General features: G+C 44.2%; 1 protein-coding gene across 1 annotated transcript; it reads right to left on the bottom strand.

Annotated features, from left to right (window-relative positions):
- Window positions 1-8,255: 8,255 nt before the first annotated feature.
- Window positions 8,256-22,917, bottom strand: LOC112218617 (proline-rich transmembrane protein 4-like). Its single transcript, XM_024379559.2, has 3 exons — window positions 22,730-22,917; window positions 20,149-21,168; window positions 8,256-11,554 (listed from the first exon to the last, which is right to left on the bottom strand). The coding sequence occupies exons 2-3, from the start codon at window positions 21,038-21,040 to the stop codon at window positions 9,396-9,398; spliced, it is 3,051 nt and encodes a 1,016-aa protein (XP_024235327.1). The 5' UTR covers window positions 21,041-21,168; window positions 22,730-22,917; the 3' UTR covers window positions 8,256-9,395.
- Between the last annotated feature and the right edge of the window lie 2,782 nt (window positions 22,918-25,699).

Here is a 25,699-nt window from a genome sequence, read left to right as displayed (position 1 = left end):
GCCTTTCATTATTTTAAGACATGATGGTCAATACGGAAAATTGGGCAATCGCAAAAACCATCAAGCACTATGATGAAACTGGATTTCATGAGGACCGCCACAGGAAAGGAAGACCTCTGCTGCAGTTACCTCTGCAGAAGAGATAAGGACAAGTTCATTAGAGTTAACTGCAACTCAGATTGCAGCCCAAATCAATGCTTCACAGAGCTCAAGTAACAGACACATCTCAACATCAACTGTTCAGAGGAAACTGCGTGAATCAGGTCATCATGGTCAAATTGCTGCAAAGAAATCACTACTAAAGGACCCCAATATGAAGAAGAGACTTGCTTGGGCCAAGAAACACGAGCAATGCACATTAGCCCGGTGGAAATCTGTCCTTTGGTCTGATGAGTCCAAATGTGAGATGTTTGCTTCCAACCGCTGTGTCTTTGTGAGACACAGAGTAGGTGAACGGATGATCTCCAAGTGTGTGGTTCCCACCGTGAAGCATGGAGGAGGTGGTGTGGGGGTGCTTTGCTGGTTACACTGATTTTTTTTAACCAATATGGATACCACATTCTGCAATGATACACCATCCCATCTGGTTTGGACTTAGTGGGACTATCATTTGTTTTTCAACAGGACAATGACCCAAACACACCTCCAGGCTGTGTAAAGGCTATTAGATCAAGGAGAGTGATGGAGTGCTGCATCAGATGACCTGGCCTCCACAATCACCAACCTCAAACAAATTGAGATGGTTTGGGATGAGTTGGACAGCAGAGTGAAGGAAAAGCAGTGCTCAGCATATGTGGGAACTCCTTCAAGACTGTTGGAAAAGCATTCCTCATGATGCTGGTTGAGAGAATGCCAAGAGTGTGCAAAGCTGTCATCAGTGCAAAGGGTGGCGACTTTGGAGAATATAAATTGTTTTTGATTCGTTTCACATTTTGGGTTGCTATGTGATTCCATATGTGTTATTTCATAGTTTTGATGTCTTCACTCTTATTGAACAATGTAGAAAATAGTCAAAATAAAGAAAAACCCTTGAATGAGTAGGTGTGTCCAAACTTTTGACTGGTACTGTATAATTGGACCATGTCAGAGCATCTGTTTATGATAATAATTCATATAAAGTAGGCTACAGTCATTTGTTAAATTAGAGGTGCAGGTGAAATACTATAAAAGACAGATGGGAAATCAAACGAGAGTTAGCTGAGCTTGCTCTTTCGGCACACGCTGCATTTTGCAGAGAGTGCATTTTTAGAGATCGGTGGGACTTTTTTGCAGAAAGTACAGATTGGCTCATCAGATATCGTTTCCCAAAACCAATCTTATTGGATTTTTATTTAAGACCTGCTTTAGAAAGGCACTCACACATGCTATTCCGGTGCACATGCAAGTGCTATCCACCCTCTGGTTTTTGCCAACGGGAACTTTTCAAGGTGAGCTTGCCGATTGGCATCTCACAGCCCTTGATGAGCCTATGTTTTGGATGCAGTCATCAGCAAAACGACCAGTTACATAAAATGTCCATACACCATCGCATAACAGGTTCAATAGGGGTTTCTTTGCCATCAGCGTTCCCAAATATGAACGGAGTAATGGATGGCCCCCACATCGCCATAAAAGAACCATCCCAAAATTAGTTAAACTATGCAGCCTCAGCCAGCATGTGAACAGAAAAGGCTTCCACTCATCTGCAGGTGATAGGTTAAGTGATGTGCAAAATAAGTTGTTGAATGTGGTGGCAAGGTGGCCATGTGGAAAGCACAACTCGTTCATTCTGCAGAACAGCAATGGCACAGTTGCTTGCGAAAGTATTCATCCCTCTTGGCATTTTTCCTATTGTGTTGCCTTACAACCTAGAATTAAAATAGATTTTTTTAGGGGTTGGTATCATTTGATTTACACAACATGCCTACCACTTTGAAGATGCAAAATATTTTTTATTGTGAAACAAACAGAACTTGAGCGTGCATAGCTATTCATCCCCCCCAAAGTCAATACTTTGTAGAACCACCTTTTGCCGCAATTACAGCTGCAAGTCTCTTGGGGTATGTCTCTATAAGCTTGGCACATCTGGCCACTGGTATTTTTGCCCATTCTTCAAGGCATAACTGCTCCAGCTCCTTCAAGTTGGATGGGTTCTGCTGGTGTACAGCAATCTTTAAGTCATACTACAGATTCTCAATTGGATTGAGGTCTGGGCTTTGACTAGGCCATTCCAAGACATGTAAATGTTTCCCCTTAAACCATTCGAGTGTTACTTTAGTAGTATGCTTAGGGTCATTGTCCTGCTGGAAGGTGAACCTCTGTCCCAGTCTCAAATCTCTGGAAGACTGAAACAGGTTTGCCTCAAGCATTTCCCAGTATTTAGTGCCATCCATCTTTCCTTCAATTCTGACCAGTTTCCCAGTCCCTGCTGATGAAAAACATCCCCACAGCATGATGCTGCCACCACCATGCTTCACTGTGGGGATGGTGTCCTTAGGGTGATGAGAGGTGTTGGGTTTGCGCCAGAAATAGCGTTTTCCTTGATGGCCAAAAAGCTCAATTTTAGTCTCATCTGTCCAGAGTACCTTCTTCCATATGTTTGGGGAGTCTCCCACATACCTTTTGGCGAACACCAAACGTGTTTGCTAGTTTTTCTTTAAGCAATGGCTTTTTTTCTGGCTACTCTTCTGTAAAGCCCAGCTCTGTGGAGTGTACGGCTTAAAGTGGTCCTATGGACAGATACTCCAATCTCCACTGTGGAGCTTTGCAGCTTCTTCAGAGTTATCTTTGTCTCTTTGTTGCCTCTGATTAATGCCCTCCTTGCCTGGTCAGTATTTTTTGGTGGGCGGCACTCTCTTGGCAGGTTTGTTGTGGTGCCATATTCTTTCGATTTTTTTAAAATAATGGATTTAATGGAGCTGCGTGGGATATTCAAAGTTTCTGATATGTTTTTATAACCCAACACTGATCTGTACTTCTCCACAACTTTGTCTTCACAACTTTGTCTCCACAACTTTGTCTCCACCACTTTGGCACGCACCACTTTGACACGCACCACTTTGGCACGCACCACTTTGACACGCACCACTTTGGCACGCACCACTTTGACACGCACCACTTTGACACGACACCACCACTTTGACACGCACCACTTTGACACGCACCACTTTGACATGCACCACTTGACACGCACCACTTTGACACACTTTGACACGCACCACTTTGACACGCACCACTTTGGCACGCACCACTTTGACACGCACCACTTTGACACGCACCACTTTGGCACGCACCACTTTGACACGCACCACTTTGACACGCACCACTTTGGCACGCACCACTTTGACACGCACCACTTTGACACGCACCACTTTGCACCACCACTTTGACACGCACCACTTTGACACGCACCACTTTGACACACGCACCACTTTGACACGCACCACTTTGACACCACTTTGACACGCACCACTTTGACACGCACCACTTTGACACGCACCACTTTGACACGCACCACTTTGACACGCACCACTTTGACACGCACCACTTTGACACGCACTTTGACACGCACCACTTTGACACGCACCACTTTGACACGCACCACTTTGACACGCACCACTTTGACACCACTTTGACACGCACCACTTTGACACGCACCACTTTGACACGCACCACTTTGACACCACTTTGGCACGCACCACTTTGACACGCACCACTTTGACACGCACCACTTTGACACGCACCACTTTGACACGCACCACTTTTCCGTATTTTTTTTGTTGTTGAATTCTTTTTAAACAAGTCATTTTTTCTATTTCTATTCACCTATTTGAAGTATTTTGTGTATGTCCATTACATTAAATCCAAATAAATATCCATTTAAATTGCAGGTTGTAATGCAACAAAATAGGAAATACGCCAAGGGGGATGAATACTTTTGCAAGGCACTGTATATGCCTACAGGAGGGTGCTGTTGAGGACGGATGGCATATTAGTGAGTTGTCTAGCTACTCATTTTAAGTATATTTGCCATTGCTAAAGTGACTTGAATTGTCCTAATGGTCCTCTCTTTTTAGCTATGTTTTAATTTGTACAGGTAACCACAACTGAGTGAGCAAAGTAAAACATTTTGATTGTCCTCAATCTCTGACACTAAGCACCTCTATTTCAGTCTCGGAAAATTATATTTTTTTCGTAGCTTTTTTTGTTTGCCCGTTGTAGGTTATATTTCATAGTATGGCTTTGTGTATTCCCCACAGGCTTTAAAGATATTATTTTGACCGTATGTGACCCACCGGCTTGATTCGGTTCTAGTAGCAACATAAAAAAAAAAATTACTTTTAAATTGTAATAAAGTAGAGACTCAGAGCTACTAATGGGTATATCGGCCATACACTGCAGTTGAGGAACAATGGGAAAGTAATTCTGCTTTGAAAGTTTATAAACTTGTAACCCCACTTTTGAGGAAAGGCCCCTTGGATGTTTTGGTACATGGTAGACCTACTGGATAGCTCTTTGTCTACACCTATTCCGCATCATTCACACCCTCTTAAGCCTTAGCCCCACCCATCTCTTTACAATTTCCACTTTATCTACTCTTTGGCCCATATCCTGATCTGACTTTGAATGTGTCCAGATAAAAATCATTTGTAATTAGATGATGCTTACCCAGACACTTGTCTACATTGATGGGTCATGTGAAAGAAATGCTACAACCACCCCCAACCACATCTAGTTATGTGTATGGGTCACTATTGTCTATACATGTACACATGTTCCTGAAATACAATAAATGGCCATAATCAACCTCAGACACACCTGGCTAGCTTGATGGGTCAAGTAATCATTCTCTTGCAAAGTGGAGTCTTGTTTAGACGTGTAGCTACCTGGCTAAACAATGAACTATATTCCCAACCCATAGCTACAGTACAAATGGATTGTCATAGCTTGTCACTATGCATAAAATGCTAGAGTATGAATATGCAGGTAGCTAAAGCGAACAAACTAGGTTCAAAGCTAGCTAGCTAACATTGGGCTACAACTAGCAATGCAAATGGATTTCTAAGATCCTAATAATATTACCACACAGATCATACACGTAATGTTAGCTAGTGATCCAGCTAACTAACAGTACACTTTAACTTGCAATGAAAATGACTTTCTGACAAAATTAGAAATGTATAATATCTGAAACTGTAGCTAGACTCTTACCCGTGTACATGGATGAACACTTCACGGCAGCATGTCTTTTCCGTTTGCTTTGTAGCTATGCTAGTTCACATATTCCAGAAGGCATTTCTGCCAAAAAACACATTTTGATAAAAAATGTTTTTGTTAAAATGCCTCCCCTGTGAATTAGTGACGTGCGACATACGCTTAGCTTATTAAACATTCTAAATTCCCTTCGTAAGTAGTATTTTATCATCATTTCTACCGCAATATTGATAAATAAGGTCCCAGGACTTGGACTTGACTTGGACTCGAGTCACGATTTTCATGACTTATGACTTGACTCGGACTCGATCAGTAGTGATTTTGTTGTCAGAAAATCTCTTTGTTGCATGATTTAACAAAGTAGCTACAACAGCAAATGTTAGAGTGCTGTATTATGTAGATATCTTTACAATGTGCAACAATGTAACAGAATTGAGATTTTTAAATGGTTGGACCACAGCTTTTAGCACTACCAAGGAACCCTTGACTCAAGTATAAAGGACTTTAACACTAGGGACTTTGGACTCGACTCTGACTCGAGGTTTAGTGTGTTGACTACATCACCGGTCTACACTGTGGATATTGCTATAATCAGGCTCTCACTGGATTCTCATCAGTTTGGAATCAAACAAAACAGATAGAAAGTAGATACCCAAATTCTGTTTTGTCTTTGTGTAAAGTTTTGTGATGTGTTATCTGATGAGAGCATAATTGTACAGTGACTTTGGCCTCGTCTTTAGTTTATCAGTAGACTGTTAATAATATGATGTATTTGTAAATATATACTGTAGTACTTGAGTGGATTTGAGAAAATGAATATATATATGTAGGCCACAATATAATACTGTATACCGTGTAATATACCTAGGGCTGGTTTCCTGAACACAGACTAAGCCTAGGCATGGACATAATCATGCTCAATGTAGAGTGTGTGTCCTGGAAACCACCCCTGGATGTCTTTCTATAATTATCTTGTTAACCAGGCTGCATGTACTGCTACTGCAGATGTAGGATCTTAATTTGATCACAATTTTGTTGCTCAGAATGTTCTTACACAGCAGGAAATGCAAGCTTGTAGTGTATTTGAGTTTGAAAAAGGCTTCTAAAGTTTGTAATTTCCAGTTTAAAATGTCAGACTTGATTTGCCCCAACAAAAAATGTATCAACCCCTTCAAAAATGTACATTTTAATTATAATCCACATCAGTGGAGGCTGCTGAGGGGAGGAATGGCATCAAACACATGGAAACCATGTTTGATGTATTTGATACCATTCCACACCTATTCTGCTCCAGCCATTACCACACCAACCTCCAGTGATCCACTTAATAATTCAACATTTCTGTTGATGCAGGATTATTTTCCTGCTATATCAAACTGGCTCAAATGAAGATTCTACATCTGTACCTGGTGGCAGTGAGTGAAGAAATGTTGTTTATCCATCTTCCATTTCATAAATCTTCTTCCTGTAGAAGACCTGCAGCTAGTTTATAACAGTAGACCACTATCAGTTAGTCAACTACCAGCAACGACAGAACTACTCTGTCTGTTGTGTTAACCTTTGTGAAGTGAACCTTGGGTGCTGAAAGTTGCACAAAAGCTGACCAGATGTTTTATTAGTGTTATTTATTTTGTTCTATCCTGGTGATCTCAATCTCTGGCTTTTAATTCACTCAAGCTGTACCATGCTGTTGCATAAACCAGAATAAAGAATTTGACTAATCTACTGATCTCTTTATTTGGTGTATGTATGTTGTGTAGGCCTATCATGATCAATGAGCTGATTGACATTACATGACATCATTACATCAGTTGCTGCCCATAACGTCATCACTAACATTGCGACAGCATATTTTTTCCACACCAACAGAGGACAATTTGGTCTTTGTTATGCTTGCTCCCTCACTCGTTCCTTTTCTCCCTTTCTCCCTTTTCTCTCTCTCCTTATTTCACCCCTTTCTCCTCACTCCATTTTTAATTCTTATCCCAAGCCTAAGCTGTTTAATAGCAACATAAACCACACTCAAGGCTTACACTACAGATTTACATCTGTGGTAGCTAGATGAACAGACATTGAATTCATTACTATTTCTATTTTTAACTATTGCTAATGACTACTGAAAAAACCCTCAAACTATGTTGAATTTTCAACACCTACAGTACCAGTGAAAAGTTTGTACACACCTACTCATTCAAGGGTTTTTCTTTCATTGTAGAATAACAGTGAAGACATCAAAACTATGAAATAACTATGAAATAACCAAAAAAGTGTTAGCCACCCTTTTCTCCGATGACAGCTTTGCACACTCTTGGCATTCACTCAACCAGCTCCATGAGGTAGTAACCTGGAATGCATTTCAATTAACAGGTGTGTCTTGTTAAAAGTACATTTGTGGAATGTCTTTCCTTCTTAATGCGTTTGAGCCAATCAGTTGTGTTATACAGAAGAATGCCCTATTTGGTAAAAGACCAAGTCCATATTATGGCAAGAACAGCTCAAATTATTAAGACATGAAGGTCAGTCAATCTGGTAAATTTCAAGAACTTTGAAAGTTTCTTCAAGTGCTGTCACAAAAAAACATCAAGCGCTATGATGAAACTGGCTCTCATGAGGACCGCCACAGGAAAGGAAGACCCAGCGTTACCTCTGCTGCGGAGGATAAGTTTATTAGGTACCATCCTCTAAAATTCAGCCCAAATAAATGCTTCACAGAGGTCAATGGAGAGTGATGGAGTACTGCATCATATGACCTGGCCTCCAAAATCACCCAACCTCAATCCAATTGAGATGGTTTGGGATGAGTTGGACGGCAGAGTGAAGGAAAAGCAGCTAACAAGTGCTCAGCATATGTGGGAACTCCTTCAAGACTGTTGTAAAAATATTCCAGGTGAAACTGTTTGGGATAGTGCCAAGAGTGTGCAAAGCTGTCATCAAGGTAAAGGGTGGAATCTAAAATATATTTTAATTTCTTTAATACTTTTTTGGTTACTACATGTTTCCATATGTGTAATTCATAGTTTTGATGTCGTCACTATTATTCTACAATGTAGAAATCAGTAAAAATGAAGAAAAAGCCTTGAATGAGTAGGTGTGTCCAATCTTTTGACAGGTACTGTAAGTTCAACTGAAACATCTCCATGTGATATGGCCTGAAGCTCATGACAATGTATAGAGTTGGAGAATCCCTAAAGGTCTACAGTATTATCTATAGTGTATCTGTTGTATGTTCATACACTACAATTATTGACTTATGTTTTCAAACATCATAATGTTAATGTTTTGTTTATCATACCTTGTCTATGATACATGCCATACAGTATAAATGTTTTCCATGTACATTGTATTCACAAATAAAACATTTTACACAGCCTTTAATGATGTATGTACAGTATGACACATATACTCTTTGTAGAAAAAAGGTTTGAAGTCATTGTGAATATCAGAGGATTTCAGTTAGATTAGTTCCTGTCTGAAAAACGTTGTTAGATCTCTCAGATTGATTTGGTGTTGGTTCCATAGCAACATTTGGCACTTGGACACTCTAACACAACTCCTGGTTGATATTGCTGTTGCGACTTAAACAGATACCCTTGTGGTAGGACACCAGTTATAAATGCTTTATAAAAACAAATGTTTTAATAAAAAAACAGATATAATGTAAGGTATGACAGTATCTGTTACACTATGTTCACTCTCCCCCAGTAAGTACCACTAAAGCATGAAGTGATCTTGCAAATATCTATGACTATCGTCAACACTACACTGACATTAGTGTTCTAATCTACTCCACATTGGTTGGTTCAGAAAGTTGTTTCATTTAGCACATATTGTAACTCTATAACTGTACACTTATAACTAATCAAACAGAGCTGTATCTCTTTATTTAGTTCTAATTAAGTCTAACTTATGTCTATTTTATACATGTAGAATCCCAGAAAACTGTAATTAATAGTAATGCCTCCAAACACGTCTGATGTAGCAGTGAAAAAGCTAATTGTGCTCAATGTTAACCACTCAAACACAAACGTTAGCTTATCAGTTAAGTCCTTAGATCTCTCTAGAGGTCAATATGTAATCTCTGTGCATTTTACATCATATCCTTATGTCCTTACATAACAGATAAATATATTGGTTTAGCTCTGCAGACTAACAGTGTCTTGTGGCGCATAGATGACTCATGGTTCAAACCCAGTAGTATCGACCTACAGGTCAATAGTGTCACTGCACACGCTAAGAGCATCGATCTGTCGGCACACGTTGACGAACTCCGCTTGTACGGCCAGATCCCGTTCCAGCAACCTGCTTTCACTCAGGTCCTCTCTGCCCGCCAGCCGCCCCTCCCCCTGACTGTCCTGCGAGGCGAAGCTGAGGGTGCGGTAGCGTCTGTGGTGGGAGAGGTTGGGGAGCATCCTGGGCAGACTGCTCTGGGAGGGGAGCTGCCCTCTCGTGGAGTGGGGATGCGAATGCGCCACTCCTGTCCCCGGGCTGGAGAACAGACCCTGGGAAGACCCACTCAGGGATTCCTGGCACATGCAGCTGGAGTTACTACCTCTCCACCAGCGCTCAGGGGGAGAGATGGGATCACCGTGGCCTGGGAGGAAGCACCCTGGCTGGGGAGGCCGTGTAGGAGACATATCAACATCTCTACAGGAAGTGCTCCGGTAGAGGGAGCTGTCGGCTGAGCTGTGTCCAGGTTGTGAGGCACTCTGGCTGAGGTGGGAGCCAGGGGAATTCAAGGAGAGGCTGGAGGATGCGTGGAGTAGCCTGGGATGACTGAAGAGACTGTGGGGGAACAGGGTTTCGCTGTACAGGGCCTGGTCTATGCTCCGGGACAGGTCGATTGGAGAGGGGGGGCGCAGGTACATTGTGGAGTCAGTGTCCAGAACTAGACTAGCCTGGGAAGAGCCCTGGGATGCAACCCCAGCTTGAGGCATCCATGGTGGGCTGGGAGGGTCAGGGAGGTGGGGGTGTCTTGAGGTTCTGGTCTGGCCAGGGTGGGTGTTAAGGTTAGGATGCAGGTTCAGTCCGTTTGAGGGGGGGTCCATTAGTGTATAAAGGGGGAACGCTTCGGACTGGCGCTTACTGATGACATCACACACCACCACCTTCTCTTCCTTCCCCAGGGACCAGGGGTAGGGAGGGGGGAGGGCTGGGGAGAGGGGAAGGGGGTGGCTAGGCCCTCCTGAGGGTGAGGCACAGGGCAGCTGCACCCAGGACCCCGGACGGGGGTTGCAGTTGGGTTTAGTCCAGGGGCAGGAGTTGGAGCAAAAGAAGAGGAGGGGATGAGTGCCGATGATTGACAAGGAAAGACACACCCCCACCTCACAGAGCCTGCAGCCCAGCTGGTAGCCCCACCAAGGCCAGGGCTGAAACCCCGCCCCAGCACTCACCCCTCCAAACCCCATTGCATGTAACATCCCATACAGCTGGAGCCCCCCACAGCTTAACAGGCACAGAGACCCTCCTACCCCAGCCCCTGCCGCCCTGCTCCACTCCCCAGCCTCAGCGAATGGGCAGCGGGACGGCCGCCCCACCAACACCGGGGAACCTGTTACCTCTCCTTCACCATCACTCAACCGTTGGACATGCTTGGTGTCTTGTCGTACAAAGCAGTAGAAGAGGAGGAAGGAGCAGGGGAGGAGGAGGCAGAGGAGGATGAACACTCCCTGGGGGAGTAGTAGGAGGACAGGGAGGCTGGGGAATACATGGAAGAGAGTTATGGAGCCCAGGGAGGCCCCAAAGTGCAACAGGGAAAGGGAGAACAAGAGACAGGGCCGGGGTAGAGCTGAGAGAGGGAGGGAGAGAGAGAGGGAGAAAGGGAGGGAGAGGTGCATGCGAGAACGGAGGGAGATGAGGAGGAAGGAGAGGGAGAAGGCAGAGGTAAGGCAGGGTAAGGGTAGCTCAGAAAGTAGGAGAGAGCCCAGAGCAGACAGGCGGTCCTGGTGACTATAAGCATCATACAGCAGAGTGAATGCTCTAGTGCCTCCAGTGGCCAGGAGGAACAGATGCAGCAGGGTGAAGTAGGGGCTTCCAGGGGGGCAGCGCAGGGGCAGGCCTAACAGGCAGAGTACAGATATCAGACCTAATGCAGCGAACACAGATCCTAGACCGTAGATGTGGACCTCCCAGGCAAAGCCCCAGGTGGCCAGAGCTGAGTTCCAATCAGAATACAGAGGCACGAAGAGAGGAGGGGTTAGAGACAGAATGGGGTGCTGGGATTTATTTGAGATGATGTCATCAGGGTAAACAGGGCTCCAGGATTGATTTGTGTTGCAGGGTGTGGCCTTGGTCTCCAGGCTGCAGTCGAGGATAGGTGTCTCATTGGTGGCTGCCTTAGGCCACACCTTCTCTGGAGACACACCTGTAAAACAGAAACAAAGATGGTTGAAACTGATGCCCAAATCAACTCCTTGCCCCTATCCCCAGATCTGAGGGCTTTCATAGGGTGAAACATCAGCGAGTGCAAAAGTACATGCTCGTAACTGGGAATCTCTAACTGGGTCAGAGAGAGAGAGCCAGGGGAGAGAGGGGGAGCAAGGGAGGGAAAGAGAGACTGGGCAGATTAGGTAGTATTGACCCCATTGCTGTTCTCATTTGTGAACTATTTATAGATTGCAGAAACTGGCACACTCGCTAACATTACATAATTTATAACATACTATTGTAGATGCACATACCCTTTCCATATGTCTGTCCCCTATGAATACATACCATCTGAATAATGTAGATGCACATATTCCCTATGTGCCTGCCTACTGCCTCTTCATAGAGAAATACAGTACAGGGATAGGAGCTGTTTTATTTAAAAAACATTTTTTTTTTTTAAAGCTTTAATTAACTAGGCAAGTCAGTTAAGAAGAAATTCTTATTTTCAATGACAGCCTAGGAACAGTGGGTTAACAGAAAGACAGATTTGCACCTTGTCAGCTCGGGGGTTTGAACTTGTAACCTTCCGGTTACTAGTCCAACTCTCTAACCACTTGGCTACCCTGCCGCTCTGCGACAAGACCTCTGGTCCCTCCTCTTCACATGCATGTGTGTGCAACCGATGTGAAATGGCTACCGAGTTAGCTAATAGCGTTTCAATCGGTGACGTCACTCGCTCTGAGACCTTGAAGTAGTTGTTCCCCTTGCTCTGCAAGGGCTGCAGCTTTTGTGTCGTGATGGGTAGCAATGCTTCAAGGGTGACTGTTGTATGTGTGCAGAGGGTCTCTGGTTCGAGCCCAGAGAGGGACGGAAGGTGAAACTGTTACATTGATGCTGCTCACCCGGATCACTGGTTGCTGTGGGAAAGGAGGAGGTCAAAAGGGGGTTGACTGTAACTGATATGAAATGGCTAGCTAGTTAGCGGTGGTGGGAGCTAATAGCGTTTCAATCGGTGACGTCTCTCGCTCAGAGACCTTGAAGGAGTTGTTCCCCTTGCTCTGCAAGGGTCGTGGCTTTTGTGGCATGATGGGTAATGATGCTTCGAGGGTGGCTGTTGTCTATGTGTGCAGAGTTTGTCTGGTTCGGGGCGAGGAGAGGGACGGAAGGTAAACTGTTACATGTGCATGTGTTTGTTTTATCTTTATTTTAACAGGGAAGACAAGTTGAGATTTAGGTCTCATTTCCAAATGCGCACTGTACAATACAACACAAATATACACACTATACCCAACATACAGTTGAAGTTGTAAGTATACATACACTTAAATACACTCATTAAAACTTGTTTTTTAACCACTCCACAAATTTCTTGTTAACAAACTATAGTTTTGGTTAGGTCGGTTAGGACATCTACTTTGTGCATGACACAAGTCATTTTTCCAACAATTGCTTACAGATTATTTCACTTAAAATTCACTGTATCACAATTCCAGTGGGATAGAAGTTTACATACACGAAGTTGACTGGGCCTTTAAACAGCTGTCATGACTTTAGAAACTTCTGATAGGCTAATTAACTAAATTTGAGTCCATTGGAGATGTACCTGTGGATGTATTTCAAAGCCTACCTTCAAACTCAGTGCCTCTTTGCTTGACATCATGGGAAAATCAAAATAAATAATCCAAGACCTAAAAAAAAATGTACACCTCCACATTGACCTCCACAAGTCTGGTTCATCCCTGGGAGCAATTTCCAAACGCCTGAAGGTATCATGTTCATCTGTACAAACAATAATACGCAAGTATAAACACCAGGGGACCACGCAGCCATTATACCGCTCAGGAAGGAGACGCGTTCTGTCTCCTAGAGATTAACGTATGTTGGTGCGAAAAGTGAGACTCAATCCCAAAACAACAGCAAAGGACCTTGTGATGATGCTGGAGGAAACCGGTACAAAGTACCTATATCCACAGTAAAACGAGCCCTATATCGACATAACCTGAAAGGCCGCTCAGCAAGGAAGAAACCACTGCTCCAAAACCACCATAAAAAAGCCAGAATACGGGTTGTAACTGCACATGAGGACAAAGATCGTACTTTCTGGAGAAATGTCCTCTGGTCTGATGAAACAAAAATAGAACTGTTTGGCCATAATGACCATCGTTATGTTTGGAGGAAAAAAGGGGATGCTTGCAAGCCGAAGAACACCATCCCAACTGTGAAGCACGGGGGTGGCAGCATCACGTTATGGGGGTGCTTTGCTGCAGGAGGGACTGGTGCACTTCACAAAATAGATGTTATCATGAGGATGGAAAATTATGTGGATATATTGAAGCAACATCTCAAGACATCAGTCAGGAAGTTAAAGCTTGGTCGCAAATGGGTCTTCCAAATGTACAATGACCCCAAGCATACTTCCAAAGACGTGGCAAAATGGCTTAAGGACAACAAAGTCAAGATATTGGAGTGGCCATCACAAAGCCCTGACCTCAATCCTATAGAACATTTGTGGGCAGAACTGAAAAAGCGTGTGCGAGCAAGGAGACCAACAAACCTGACTCAGTTTCACCAGCTCTGTCAGGAGGAATGGGCCAAAATTCACCCAACTTATTGTGGGAAGCTTTTGGAAGGCTACCCGAAATGGTTGACCCAAGTTAAAAAGGCAATGCTATGAAATACTAATTGAGTGTATGTAAACTTCTGACCCACTGGGAATGTGATTTAAGAAATAAAAGTAAAAATAAATAATTCTCTCTACTATTATTCTGACATTTCACATTCTTAAAATAAAGTGGTGATCCTAACTGACTTTAGACAGGAAATTTGTAATAGGATTAAATGTCAGGAATTGTGAAAAACTGAGTTTAAATGTATTTGGCTGAGTGTATGTAAACTTCCGACTTCAAATGTATATACACACACGCACACACACACACACACACACACACACACACACACACACACACACACACACACACACACACACACACACACACACACACACACACACACACACACACACACACACACACACACACACACACACACACACACACACATATATATACAGTATATATATGTGTGTGTGTGCGTATGTATATACATATATATATAGACATACTACTATACACATACTACTATATACACATACTATATATATATATATAGTATGTGTATATAGTAGTATGTGTATATATACAGTATATATATATATACTCAAACTACAGTTCAAAAGTTTGTGGTCACTTAGAAATGTGCTTGTTTTTGAAAGAAAAGCACATTATTTGTTCATTAAATTAAAATAACATCAAATTGATCAGAAATACAGGGTGGACATTGTTAATGTTGTAAATTACTATTGTAGCTGGAAACGGCTGATTTATTATGGAATATCTACATAGGCGTACAGACCATTATCAGCAACCATCACTCCAAAGGCACGCTGTGTTAGCTAATCCAAGTTTATCATTTTAAAAGTCTAATTGATCATTAGAAAACCCTTTTGCAATTATGATAGCACAGCTAAAAACTGTTGTTCTGATTAAAGAAGCAATACAACTGTCCTTCTTTAGACTAGTTAAGTATCTGATCTCATACAATGCTGTGTACTACTCCCTTCACAAAATAGCGCAATCTGGCACTAACCAGAATAGAAAGAGGAGTGGGAGGCCCGGTGCACAACTGAGCAAGAGGACAAGTACATTAGAGTGTCTAGTTTGAGAAACAGACAATTCACAAGGCCTCAACTGGCAGCTTCAAGAAATAGTACCTGCAAAACACCAGTCTCAACGTCAACAGTGAAGAGGCGACTCTGGGATGTCCGACAACCACCAGTCCAGCTATGTTTTGCCATTCATCTCATTTACTGTTATTCACATGGAATTAATTCACAGTCTCCCTCAGTTTAGCTGTTAAAGAAGACAGGACAGCAGGGGAGGGAGATAGTGTGTCTGTGACAGAGGAGAAAGAGGGAGTGGTAGAGATGAATGGGAGATGAAGGGGGGATTGAGAGAGGGGAGAAGAGAACGGGGATTGAAGGAGTGGGAGATGAGGAGGCATGGAGTAAACTGCCCTGTGAATATAAAACAACCGTGTTTGCTGGCAGAATACATATCACACACACACACACACACTGTGGCACAGAGAAGAAAGAGCAGACAAGTCCCATTCCTTTCCAACACACACTTACTTCCGGGCGCCGACAGAGAAGGCCGCCTCGCTTCGCGTTCCTAGGAAACTATGCAGTATTTTGTTTTTTTACGTGTTATTTCTTACATTGGTACCCCAGGTAATCTAAGGTTTTATTACATACAGTCGGGAGGAACTACTGGATATAAGAGCAATGTCAACTCACCATCATTACGACCAGGAATGCGACTTTCCCAAAGCGGATCATGTGTTTTGCCCACCACCCAGGACAATGGATCGGATCCCAGCAGGCGAACCAAAAGAACGATGCTGTAAAAGGGGCAGATGAAGCGGTCTTCTGGTCAGGCTCCGGAGACGGGCACATCGCACACCGCTCCCGAGCATACTACTCGCCAATGTCCAGTCTCTTGACAACAAGGTTGATGAAATCCAAGCAAGGGTAGCATTCCAGAGAGACATCAGAGAATGTAACGTTCTTTGCTTCACAGAAACATGGCTCACTCGAGAAACGCTATCGGAGTTGGTACAGCCAGCTGGTTTCTTCACACATTGAAACAAGAAACAGAAACAAGCATCTTTCTGGTAAGAAGAAGGGCGGGGGGGTATGCCTTATGATTAATGAGACGTGGTGTGATCATAACAACATACAGGAACTCAAGTCTTTCTGTTCACCTGATTTAGAATTCCTTACAATCAGATGTCGACCAGCATTATCTACCAAGAGAATTCTCTTCGATCATAATCACAGCCGCATATATTCTCCCCCAAGCAGACACATCGATGGCCCTGAACAAACTTTATTTGACTCTATGTAAACTGGAAACCACATATCCTGAGGCTGCATTCATTGTAGCTGGGGATTTTAACAAGGCTAATCTGAAAACAAGACTCACCTAATTCTATCAGCATATCGATTGTGCTACCTGGGCTGGTAAAACCCTGGATCATTGTTATTCTAACTTCCACGAAGCATATAAGGCCCTCCCCCGCCCTCCTTTCAGAAAAGCTGACCACGACTCCATTTTGTTGCTTCCAGCCTATAGACAGATACTAAAACACGAAGCTCCCTCGATCAGGTCTGTTCAAAGCTGGTCCGACCAATCTGATTCCACACTTCAAGATTGCTTTGATCACGTGGATTGGGATATGTTGTGCACTGCATCAAACATTGACGAATACGCTGATTTGGTGAGCGAGTTTATTAGCAAGTGCATCGGTGATGTCGTACCCACAGCAACTATTAAAACATTCCCAAACCAGAAACCATGGATTGATGGCAGCATTCGCGCGAAACTGAACCACTGCTTTTAACCAGGGCAAGGAGACCGGAAACATGACCTAATACAAACAGTGTAGCTATTCCCTCCGCAGGGCAATCAAACAAGCTAAGCGTCAGTATAGAGACAAAGTAAAGTCGCAATTCAACGGCTCAGACACAAGAGGTGTGTGGCTAGGTCTACAGTCAATCAATCTACAGACTAAAAAACTTCTTTGCTCGCTTTGAGGACAATACAGTGCCACTGACTCGGCCCGCTACCAAAACCTGCGGACTCTCCTTCACTGCAGCCAACGTGAGTAAAACATTTAAACATGTTAACCCTCGCAAGGCTGCAGGCCCAAACGGCATCCCCAGCCGCGTCCTCAGAGCATGCGCAGACCAGTTGGCTGGTGTGTTTATGTTAGGAAAATTATGATTAAATGACTGAACAAATCATTTTAAATGGAACTGTAACTAAGTAAATTTATACTCTGTTTTATTATATCTGATTAACAATATGAGTTCATAAGGAGGGATTGTGTGACATGGACAAGGGGTAATTAAAGTTAATGAACACCATTCCAACTGGGAAGAAAGGAATGGGTTGTGGATTAAGTAAACAGATAAGGTAGTTAATCTATGGTTGAACCGACGAAACTGAGCTCTGGGGTGTTTTAGATAAGGCTGTGAGTGCATTCCTAGGTTTTCTGTTAATTAGAACTGTCAGCTAAATGGTGATCGATAATGGTGAGGAGTCAAAAGTTAATTCAGCTGTGTTGTGTGTCCTGTGTATGTGCTAGGGGGTCAGAATGAACTCAGAATTAACTTTTAAAGTTCCCTTTGACCCGGTCTGGAGGAGGAGATTCATTTTTGGAGCAATGAAGTGACGTCATGTTATTGTATATAAACTGTTGCTCGTGGTAACGTGGCAGCGCGCTCCGAGAATAAATTATGTTACCTATTATTGAAAAGTCTGGTCTCCGTCTATTTTATGCAAACAAGAATCTTACAAATTCTCATAAAATAGATTAAGGGAATTCAATTAATGAAAACATATTGGAATAACTAAATTACAGTAACAGTTTACGGACATATTCAATCAAACCTTATCCCAGTCTGCTGTTCCCACATGCTTCAAGAGGGCCACCATTGTTCCTGTTCCCAAGAAAGCTAAGGTAACTGAGCTAAACGACTACCGCCCCCGTAGCACTCACTTCCGTCATCATGAAGTGCTTTGAGAGACTAGTCAATGACCATATCACCTCCACCCTACCTGACACCCTAGACCCACTCCAATTTGCTTACCGCCCCAATAGGTCCACAGACGACGCAATCGTAACTACACTGCACACGACCCTAACCCATCTGGACAAGAGGAATACCTACGTATGTGAGAATGCTGTTCATCGACTACAGCTCAGCATTTAACACCATAGTACCCTCCAATCTCGTCATCAAGCTCAAGACCCTGGATCTCGACCCCGCCCTGTGCAACTGGGTACTGGACTTCCTGACGGGCCGCCCCCAGGTGGTGAGGGTAGGTAACAACATCTCCATCCCGCTGATCCTCAACACTGGGGCCCCACAAGGGTGCATTCTGAGCCATCTCCTGTACTCCCTGTTCACCCACGACTGTGTGGCCATGCATGCCTCCAACTCAATCATCAAGTTTGCAGACGACACTACAGTGGTAGGCTTGATTACCAACAACGACGAGACGGCCTACAGGGAGGAGGTGAGGGCAGTCGAAGTGTGGTGTCAGGAAAATAACTTCACACTCAATGTCAACAAAACAAAGGAGATGATTGTGGACTTCAGGAAACAGCAGAGGGAGCAGCACCCCCCTATCCACATCGATGGGACAGTAGTGGAGAGGGTAATAAGTTTTAAGTTCCTCGGCGTACACATCATGGACAAACTGAATTGGTCAACCCACACAGACAGCGTGGTGAAGAAGGCACAGCAAGCGCCTCTTCAACCTCAGGAGGCTGAAGAAATTTGGCTTGTCACCAAAAGCACTCACAAACTTTTACAGATGCACAATCGAGAGCATCCTGTCAGGCTGTATCACCGCCTGGTACAGCAACTGCTCCGCCCACAACCGTAAGACTCTCCAGAGGGTAGTGAGGTCTGCACAACGCATCACCGGGGGCAAACTACCTGCCCTCCAGGACACCTACACCACCCAATGTCACAGGAAGGCCATAAAGATCATCAAGGACAACAACCACCCGAGCCACTGCCTGTTCACCCCGCTATCATCCAGAAGTCGAGGTCAGTACAGGTGCACCAAAGCAGGGACCGAGAGACTGAAAAACAGCTTCTATCTCAAGGCCATCAGACTGTTAAACAGCCACCACTAACATTGAGTGGCTGCTGCCAACATACTGACTCAACTCCAGCCACTTTAATAATGGAAAAATGTATGTAATAAATGTATCACTAGCCACTTTAAACAATGCCACTTCATATAATGTTTACATACCCTACATTACCCATCTCATATGTATATACTGGACTCTATACCATCTACTGCATCTGGCCATCTTTATGTAATACATGTATCACTAGCCACTTTAAACAATGCCACTTTTATATGTTTACATACCCTACATTACTCTTCTCATGTATATACTCTACTCGATACCATCTACTGCATCTTGCCTAAGCCGTTCTGTACCATCACTCATTCATATAACTTTATGTACATATTCTTCATCCCTTTACACTTGTGTGTATAAGGTAGTTGTTGTGAAATTGTTAGGTTAGATTACGCGTTGGTTATTACTGCATTGTCGTAACTAGAAGCACAACCATTTCGCTACACTCGCATTAACATCTGCTAACCATGTGTATGTGACAATAAGATTTGATTTGATTTGACTTCAACAGAAAACATACTACCACTAACTATTATGTACTGCTACAGAGGTATGGAAACATAAAATACACATTTCCTGACATCAGAGGTAGGATGTCATGAAGGGAAATATATAAGGGGATACTCGTCACACTTCCACAGTAAATCAGTTAATTCACCAGTGTTACACAAAATAGAAAAATAGGACAATTATTTCTGATCAATATCTTATTCTTTCTTACTAACATCCTGAGGGTATTGTAAAAGCAGACATATAACTATAAGACGGGAATGGGGGTTGGATTTGAGAAGTTTGTCTTACCTGTGTCTGAATCTGTGAGGTTTTCTGTGTCGTCCTCCAATTCTGAGAAGTCTCCAGTCTCCATCACGATATCTCCTTCCATCATGTCTCTGTGTGGGGTGGCTGTTTGGTCCAGAGATAGCAACCCTTTGTCTGTGGCCAAGGCTATGGGTTGGTCTTGGTCCGGGTCCGTAGTGGAGCCTAGCTGTGCTGTCACTGAGGTTGGTAAAGTAGGCCTAGTGAGTGGATTAAAGCCTGGGGTCTCTGTATAGTCAGAGCGAAAGAGAAGGATGGGTGTTGGTCTACCAATACTATCTCCATTCTGTGGGAGTGACAGATGTATCAGAGGAGTCTGTCCATCCTGTGAAGTTGTTAGTGGGGATCCAGCCTTCTCCCTGGTGTTGCTCTCTTTCAGCTCGTTTTCAGGATCTCCATCCTGGATCCTGTCTGGTAGTCCATTCCTAAATAAGGTCCCAGTTGGGGGTTTGATTTCCATCCATGCAGTGACACCGTCTGCCTCTGTGAATCTGAATGTCTCCAGCCCTGTTTGTCTGGGGACAGTTTTAGGTGACTGCTCAGGGCTTTCCAGAAAATCATGGTATTCACCAATAGTTCCTTGAAACTCGTCTGTGTAGTCCTGTTTCTCAGTTTCCTCAGGTTCCAGTATGGGGCCCCTCAGCCCTGGAAACCAACCCAGAGAGTCGGCCATTCTGGCTCCAGTGTTGAGGCCTACCAGAGCCCAGGATGCCCCTAAAGGGCTGTGTGAAACCTGTACATCTGTCTGTGTGTCTGTGTGTGGGTGAGGTGGTGCCTCTGTCGCCAGGGGGAAGGCATGCAGATGGAGGGGAGGAGTGAGGGAGAGGAAGAGGAGGAGCAGGAAGAGGAAGAGAGAGATACACATCACAACAGCCATAATGGAGACCCTATAGTATAATCTTCTCTGTGAAGTCACATGATGCAGGTAAACATCGCTGTCCAATCACATGATTCCCAGCGAACTCCTCTTTCACCTCGACCCCACACACCTTAGTATCAGCTCACCTGCAGAACACAGACAACACACACCTCAAAGTCAGAATACAAAAAACTGGAGCCATATCCCTCTTCTCCTCCACTAGAAAACAACATACCCTTCAATGTATACACACATTCCCCGTTAGATTTTTCCATGCCTCTCTCTGCCAATGCTCTCAGGAAGTAGCACAGCAGTCACCATATATATTCCTACACACCCAGCTAGCACATTTGGTTCTTTGGAAGTTGTGGGAACCTACGTCTTTGGTTTCCCATTGGTTCTGGGAACGAAGTCATACGTTTCCTGACCGGTAAAACTTAACGTTTTTTAAACATGTTCTGGGAACGTTAATTTTTAGGTTGCCGGGAGGTTCTGAGAACATTTTACTATGGGTTCCTGAAAGTTTTCCTGGGAGGTTTTGTTAATGTTCTGAGAACAGAAATTAGAGGTTATTTAGAGTTTTGTTTTGTATAACTTCCATAAAACATTCACTGAATTTTCCAAAAAGACTGCTAGCTTAGGTTAACATTTTTGAACTCCAGGTACAGATAGGACACATGGAAATTAATTTGCTTAGGAATTAATCATTTGTGGCACAGCATCAGTGAGATTTGAACCTATGATCTTCTATTCTCTAGGCATGGAACTAGTCCACTGCTCCACCAGGATGGAGCTGGTGTTTTTTTTAACTCATACAAAACTGTTAATTTTGGTCTATTCAAACGGACCCCATTTCAGAGGAAACAAGCACTCATTCAAATCAGGTGTGGCCAATTAGTGGGCTCGACCAACACACCTGAACGCACTTAACAAGACATAGGATAGAGAGAGTTTTGTTGATGCAGAAGACGGAATGTATAGGATTTTCAATATAATAATTAAAAAGTTATTTAAACATTACTAATGTTTTTGTGTCGTTTTTATGGAACGTTTTCATAATGTTCTGAGAACATGCCTTTAAATAGAACCACAAGGAAACCTGAAGAACGTTGTTTCTCAACGTTGTTAAAACATTTTTTTGAACATTACTTAAAATAGAACCGTGAGGAAATCTGTTGGAAACGTTTTGTTGAAGTATTGAAATTCCAACAGAAGAACGTTGTTTCTTCATATTCTCTGAACTAATTGAGAAAATGCTCAATGTCAAACCAGTAGGAGAACAATCCTAGAACATGACAAAAGATATATATATTAAATGTTACCATGTTTGAACTTTCTGTTAAAGTAATGAAGTACCAAGAAAATAACATGATTTTGTCAAGTTCCTTAAATGTCCTGAGAATTGTTCCAAAGCCAAGCAACTATCCTGCACCATTCCCAGAACATTGTGGGAAGGTTGTATGCAAAATAACCATAGGTCAACCCCGCCTTCACCAAGTGCTAAGACATATATGCTGTGTTAGCTGGGCACACAGCAACACCAACAATTTCAATCTCTTCCTCTTGATCATTGTCTCTCTTCCTTAGCCCTTCACAACTCCCCAAACCCTACCTCAATCTATATCTTCTGGATGCACACGCACACACACACACACACACACACACACACACACACACACACACACACACACAGCCTGTAGTACTCACTGTGCTGCGTCCCTCTGCTCTCCATCAGACAGACAGGAGAGGGAGAGGTCCCAGCTCAGCCAGACAACATCCCTCTCTGTCCCACACCACGCTCCTGCTGCTTCCGTTGCTGCTGTAAAGATCCCTCCGTCTGTGTGTGTTAGACTGAGTTACAGGTTCACTCTGCTCACTCCTCTTCTCAGTATCACTCACACACTCAGTATGCTCCTTCTTTCTATCCCTCCCTCCCTCGTTCAAGGGTGTGTGTGTGTCTCTCTCTCTATGATGTGTGTCAGGAATGCATGGTTCCCGTGGATACACCTCACTGGGCAAATAATTCATCAGTGAGGTCTGGTCGTATTATGGGATGGGAGCCAGTGGGGGACAAAAAAGGGTTGGCGCACACACACGCACTGCAGATAAATATGCCTGTAAGAACAAATCGTTAACAGGAGGGTGGTATTGTGCGTAGAACTAACTATCAGATCAATATAGTGTATTGGATGTAATTTGCAGCTGGAGTTGAAACCAACCCTTCTGTCATGATTAACATAAAAGCAATAGTCAGTGTGAGAGTGAAGCCAGTACATCACAAATTATAGAACAAACATCACAAGGAATTTGGAACTTCTTTGTAAGCTAAGAATGCACAACTTGTGATTTTGCATTGTAATGCTGTTAGTTTGGCATCTTCCTTCTGTTATCACACCATCTCTCTCTCTCATGTCGTATATACATACCCACTTCTCGCTCTGTCTTTAATTATCATTATCTCTCTCCTACTCACCATGTTGATGTCATCAGACTCTGATAGATATAGTACTTTATCTCCTGCGGGGTAAAGTCCAGGCTCCTGTCCTCATTTAATTCCTCTCTGGATACTTTAAAATAGACACTGATCCACATACTGTACCTTGTTAATCTGTGTAAATCTTCAATCTGCACTCGATGACTGTCCAGAGTGGAATAGGACTCCACATATGGGCCATTTTGCTGTATCTATATTATAGATCAGCTCTGCTAGTATACGACTGACTGGGGTTTGGATTATGGGTGAGCATGATTGATTACAAAAGTGCATTCACAGGACATGAACCAATACATCTAGCCTCTGTCTATTCAATATCATACATAGATAGAGCAATAACAAATATGCTTTGGTATACAGTATTCCTGTCACGCCCTGGTCTTAGTATTTTGTGTTTTCTATATTTATTTGGTAAGGCCAGGGTGTGACATGGGTTTATTTTGTGTTGTGTTTATGTATGGGGGTTTTTCGTAGGTTTCGGGATTGTGGCTTAGTGGGGTGTTCTAGCAAAGTCTATGGTTGCCTGAGGCGGTTCTCAATCAGAGGCAGGTGATTCTCGTTGTCTCTGATTGGGAACCATATTTAGGCAGCCATATTCTTTGAGTGTTTCGTGGGTGATTGTTCCTGCCTCTGTGTTAGTTTCCACCAGTTTAGGCTGTTTCGGTTTTCACGTACGTTTATTGTTTTTGTATTGATCGTGTTTATTCGTCTATTAAACATGTATCGAATTAACCACGCTGCATTTTGGTCTGACTCTCTTTCACCCGAAGAAAACCGTAACAGAATCACCCACCACACCAGGACCAAGCAGCGTGGTGACAGGCAGCGGCAGCAGGAGCAACCAAGGTTGGAATATACGACTTGGGAGGAAATAGACAGGTGGGCGGTCGACCCAGAGAGAGTGCCGGAGCCCGCCTGGGATTCGCTGGAGCAGTGTGAAGAGGGCTATAGGAGAATGGAATCTAAGAGACAAGCACGGCGGCGCAGAAGGAAGCCCGAGAGTCAGCCCCAAAAATTTCTTGGGGGGGGGCTCAGGGAGAGTGCTGCAGAGTCAGGGTTCAAACCTGAGCCAACTCCTCCTGTTTATCGTGAGGAGCAGCGATCACAGGACTTCTGGACGTGGGAGGAGATATTGGACGGAAAAGGACCCTGGACACAGCCTGGAGAATATCGCCGCCCCAAAGAAGAACTGGAGGCGGCGAAAGCGGAAAGGCGCTGGTATGAAGAGGCAGCACGGCGACGCGGATGGAAGCCCGAGAGTCCACCCAAAAAATGTATTGGGGGGGGGGGCTCAGGGAGAGTGTGGCAGAGTCAGGGTTCAGACCTGAGCCAACTCCCCCTGTTTATCGTGAGGAGCCAAGGAGGAGACCAGAACCAGAGCCGGTGTTGGAGGTGAGTGAAGCAGAGACTGTGAAGGAGTTAATGGGGAAAGTGGAGGAGAGAGTTATGAGGGAGTTGCTAGTTTGGTGCTTTAGGTACGATATTCGCCCGACGGAGCGTGTCAGGGATTTGATGGCACCTGGGTCAGCGCTCCATACTCGTCCTGAGGTGCGTGTTAGTCGCCTGGTGAAGAGTGTGCCAGCCTCACGCACTAGGCCTCCTGTGTACCTACCTAGCCTTGCATGTCCTGTGCCAGTCCTGCTCTCAGGCTCTCCAGTACACCTTCACGGTCCGGTCCATCCTGTGCCACCTTCACACACCAGTCCTCCGGTGGCAGCTCCTCGCACCAGGCTTCCTGTGCGTGTCCTCGGCCCAGTACCACCAGTGCCAGCACCACGCACCAGGCCTTCAGTGCACCTCGCCTGTTCAGCGCTGCCAGAGCCTTTCTCCTCTCCAGCGCTGTCGGAGTCTCCCGCCTGTTTAGCGCTACCAGAGCCTTCCTCCTCTCCAGCGCTGCCGGAGTCTCCCGCCTGTTTAGCGCTGCCAGAGCCTTCCTCCTCTCCAGTGCTGCCGGAGTCTCCCGCCTGTCTAGCGCTATCAGAGCCTTCCTCCTCTCCAGCGCTGCTGGAGTCTCCCGCCTGTTTAGCGCTGCCAGAGCCTTCCTTCTCTCCAGCGCTGCCGGAGTCTCCTGCCTGTTCAACGCAGCCAGAGCTGCTAATCTGCATGGAGAAGCCAGAGCTGCCAGTCTGCATGGAGAAGCCAGAGCTTCCAGTCTGCATGGAGCAACCAGAGCTGCCAGTCTG

The sequence above is a fragment of the Oncorhynchus tshawytscha genome, linkage group LG19 (assembly GCF_018296145.1).
Source record: "Oncorhynchus tshawytscha isolate Ot180627B linkage group LG19, Otsh_v2.0, whole genome shotgun sequence".
In the NCBI taxonomy this organism is placed as follows: domain Eukaryota; kingdom Metazoa; phylum Chordata; class Actinopteri; order Salmoniformes; family Salmonidae; genus Oncorhynchus; species Oncorhynchus tshawytscha.
This window is presented reverse-complemented; position numbering and strand designations above follow the sequence as displayed.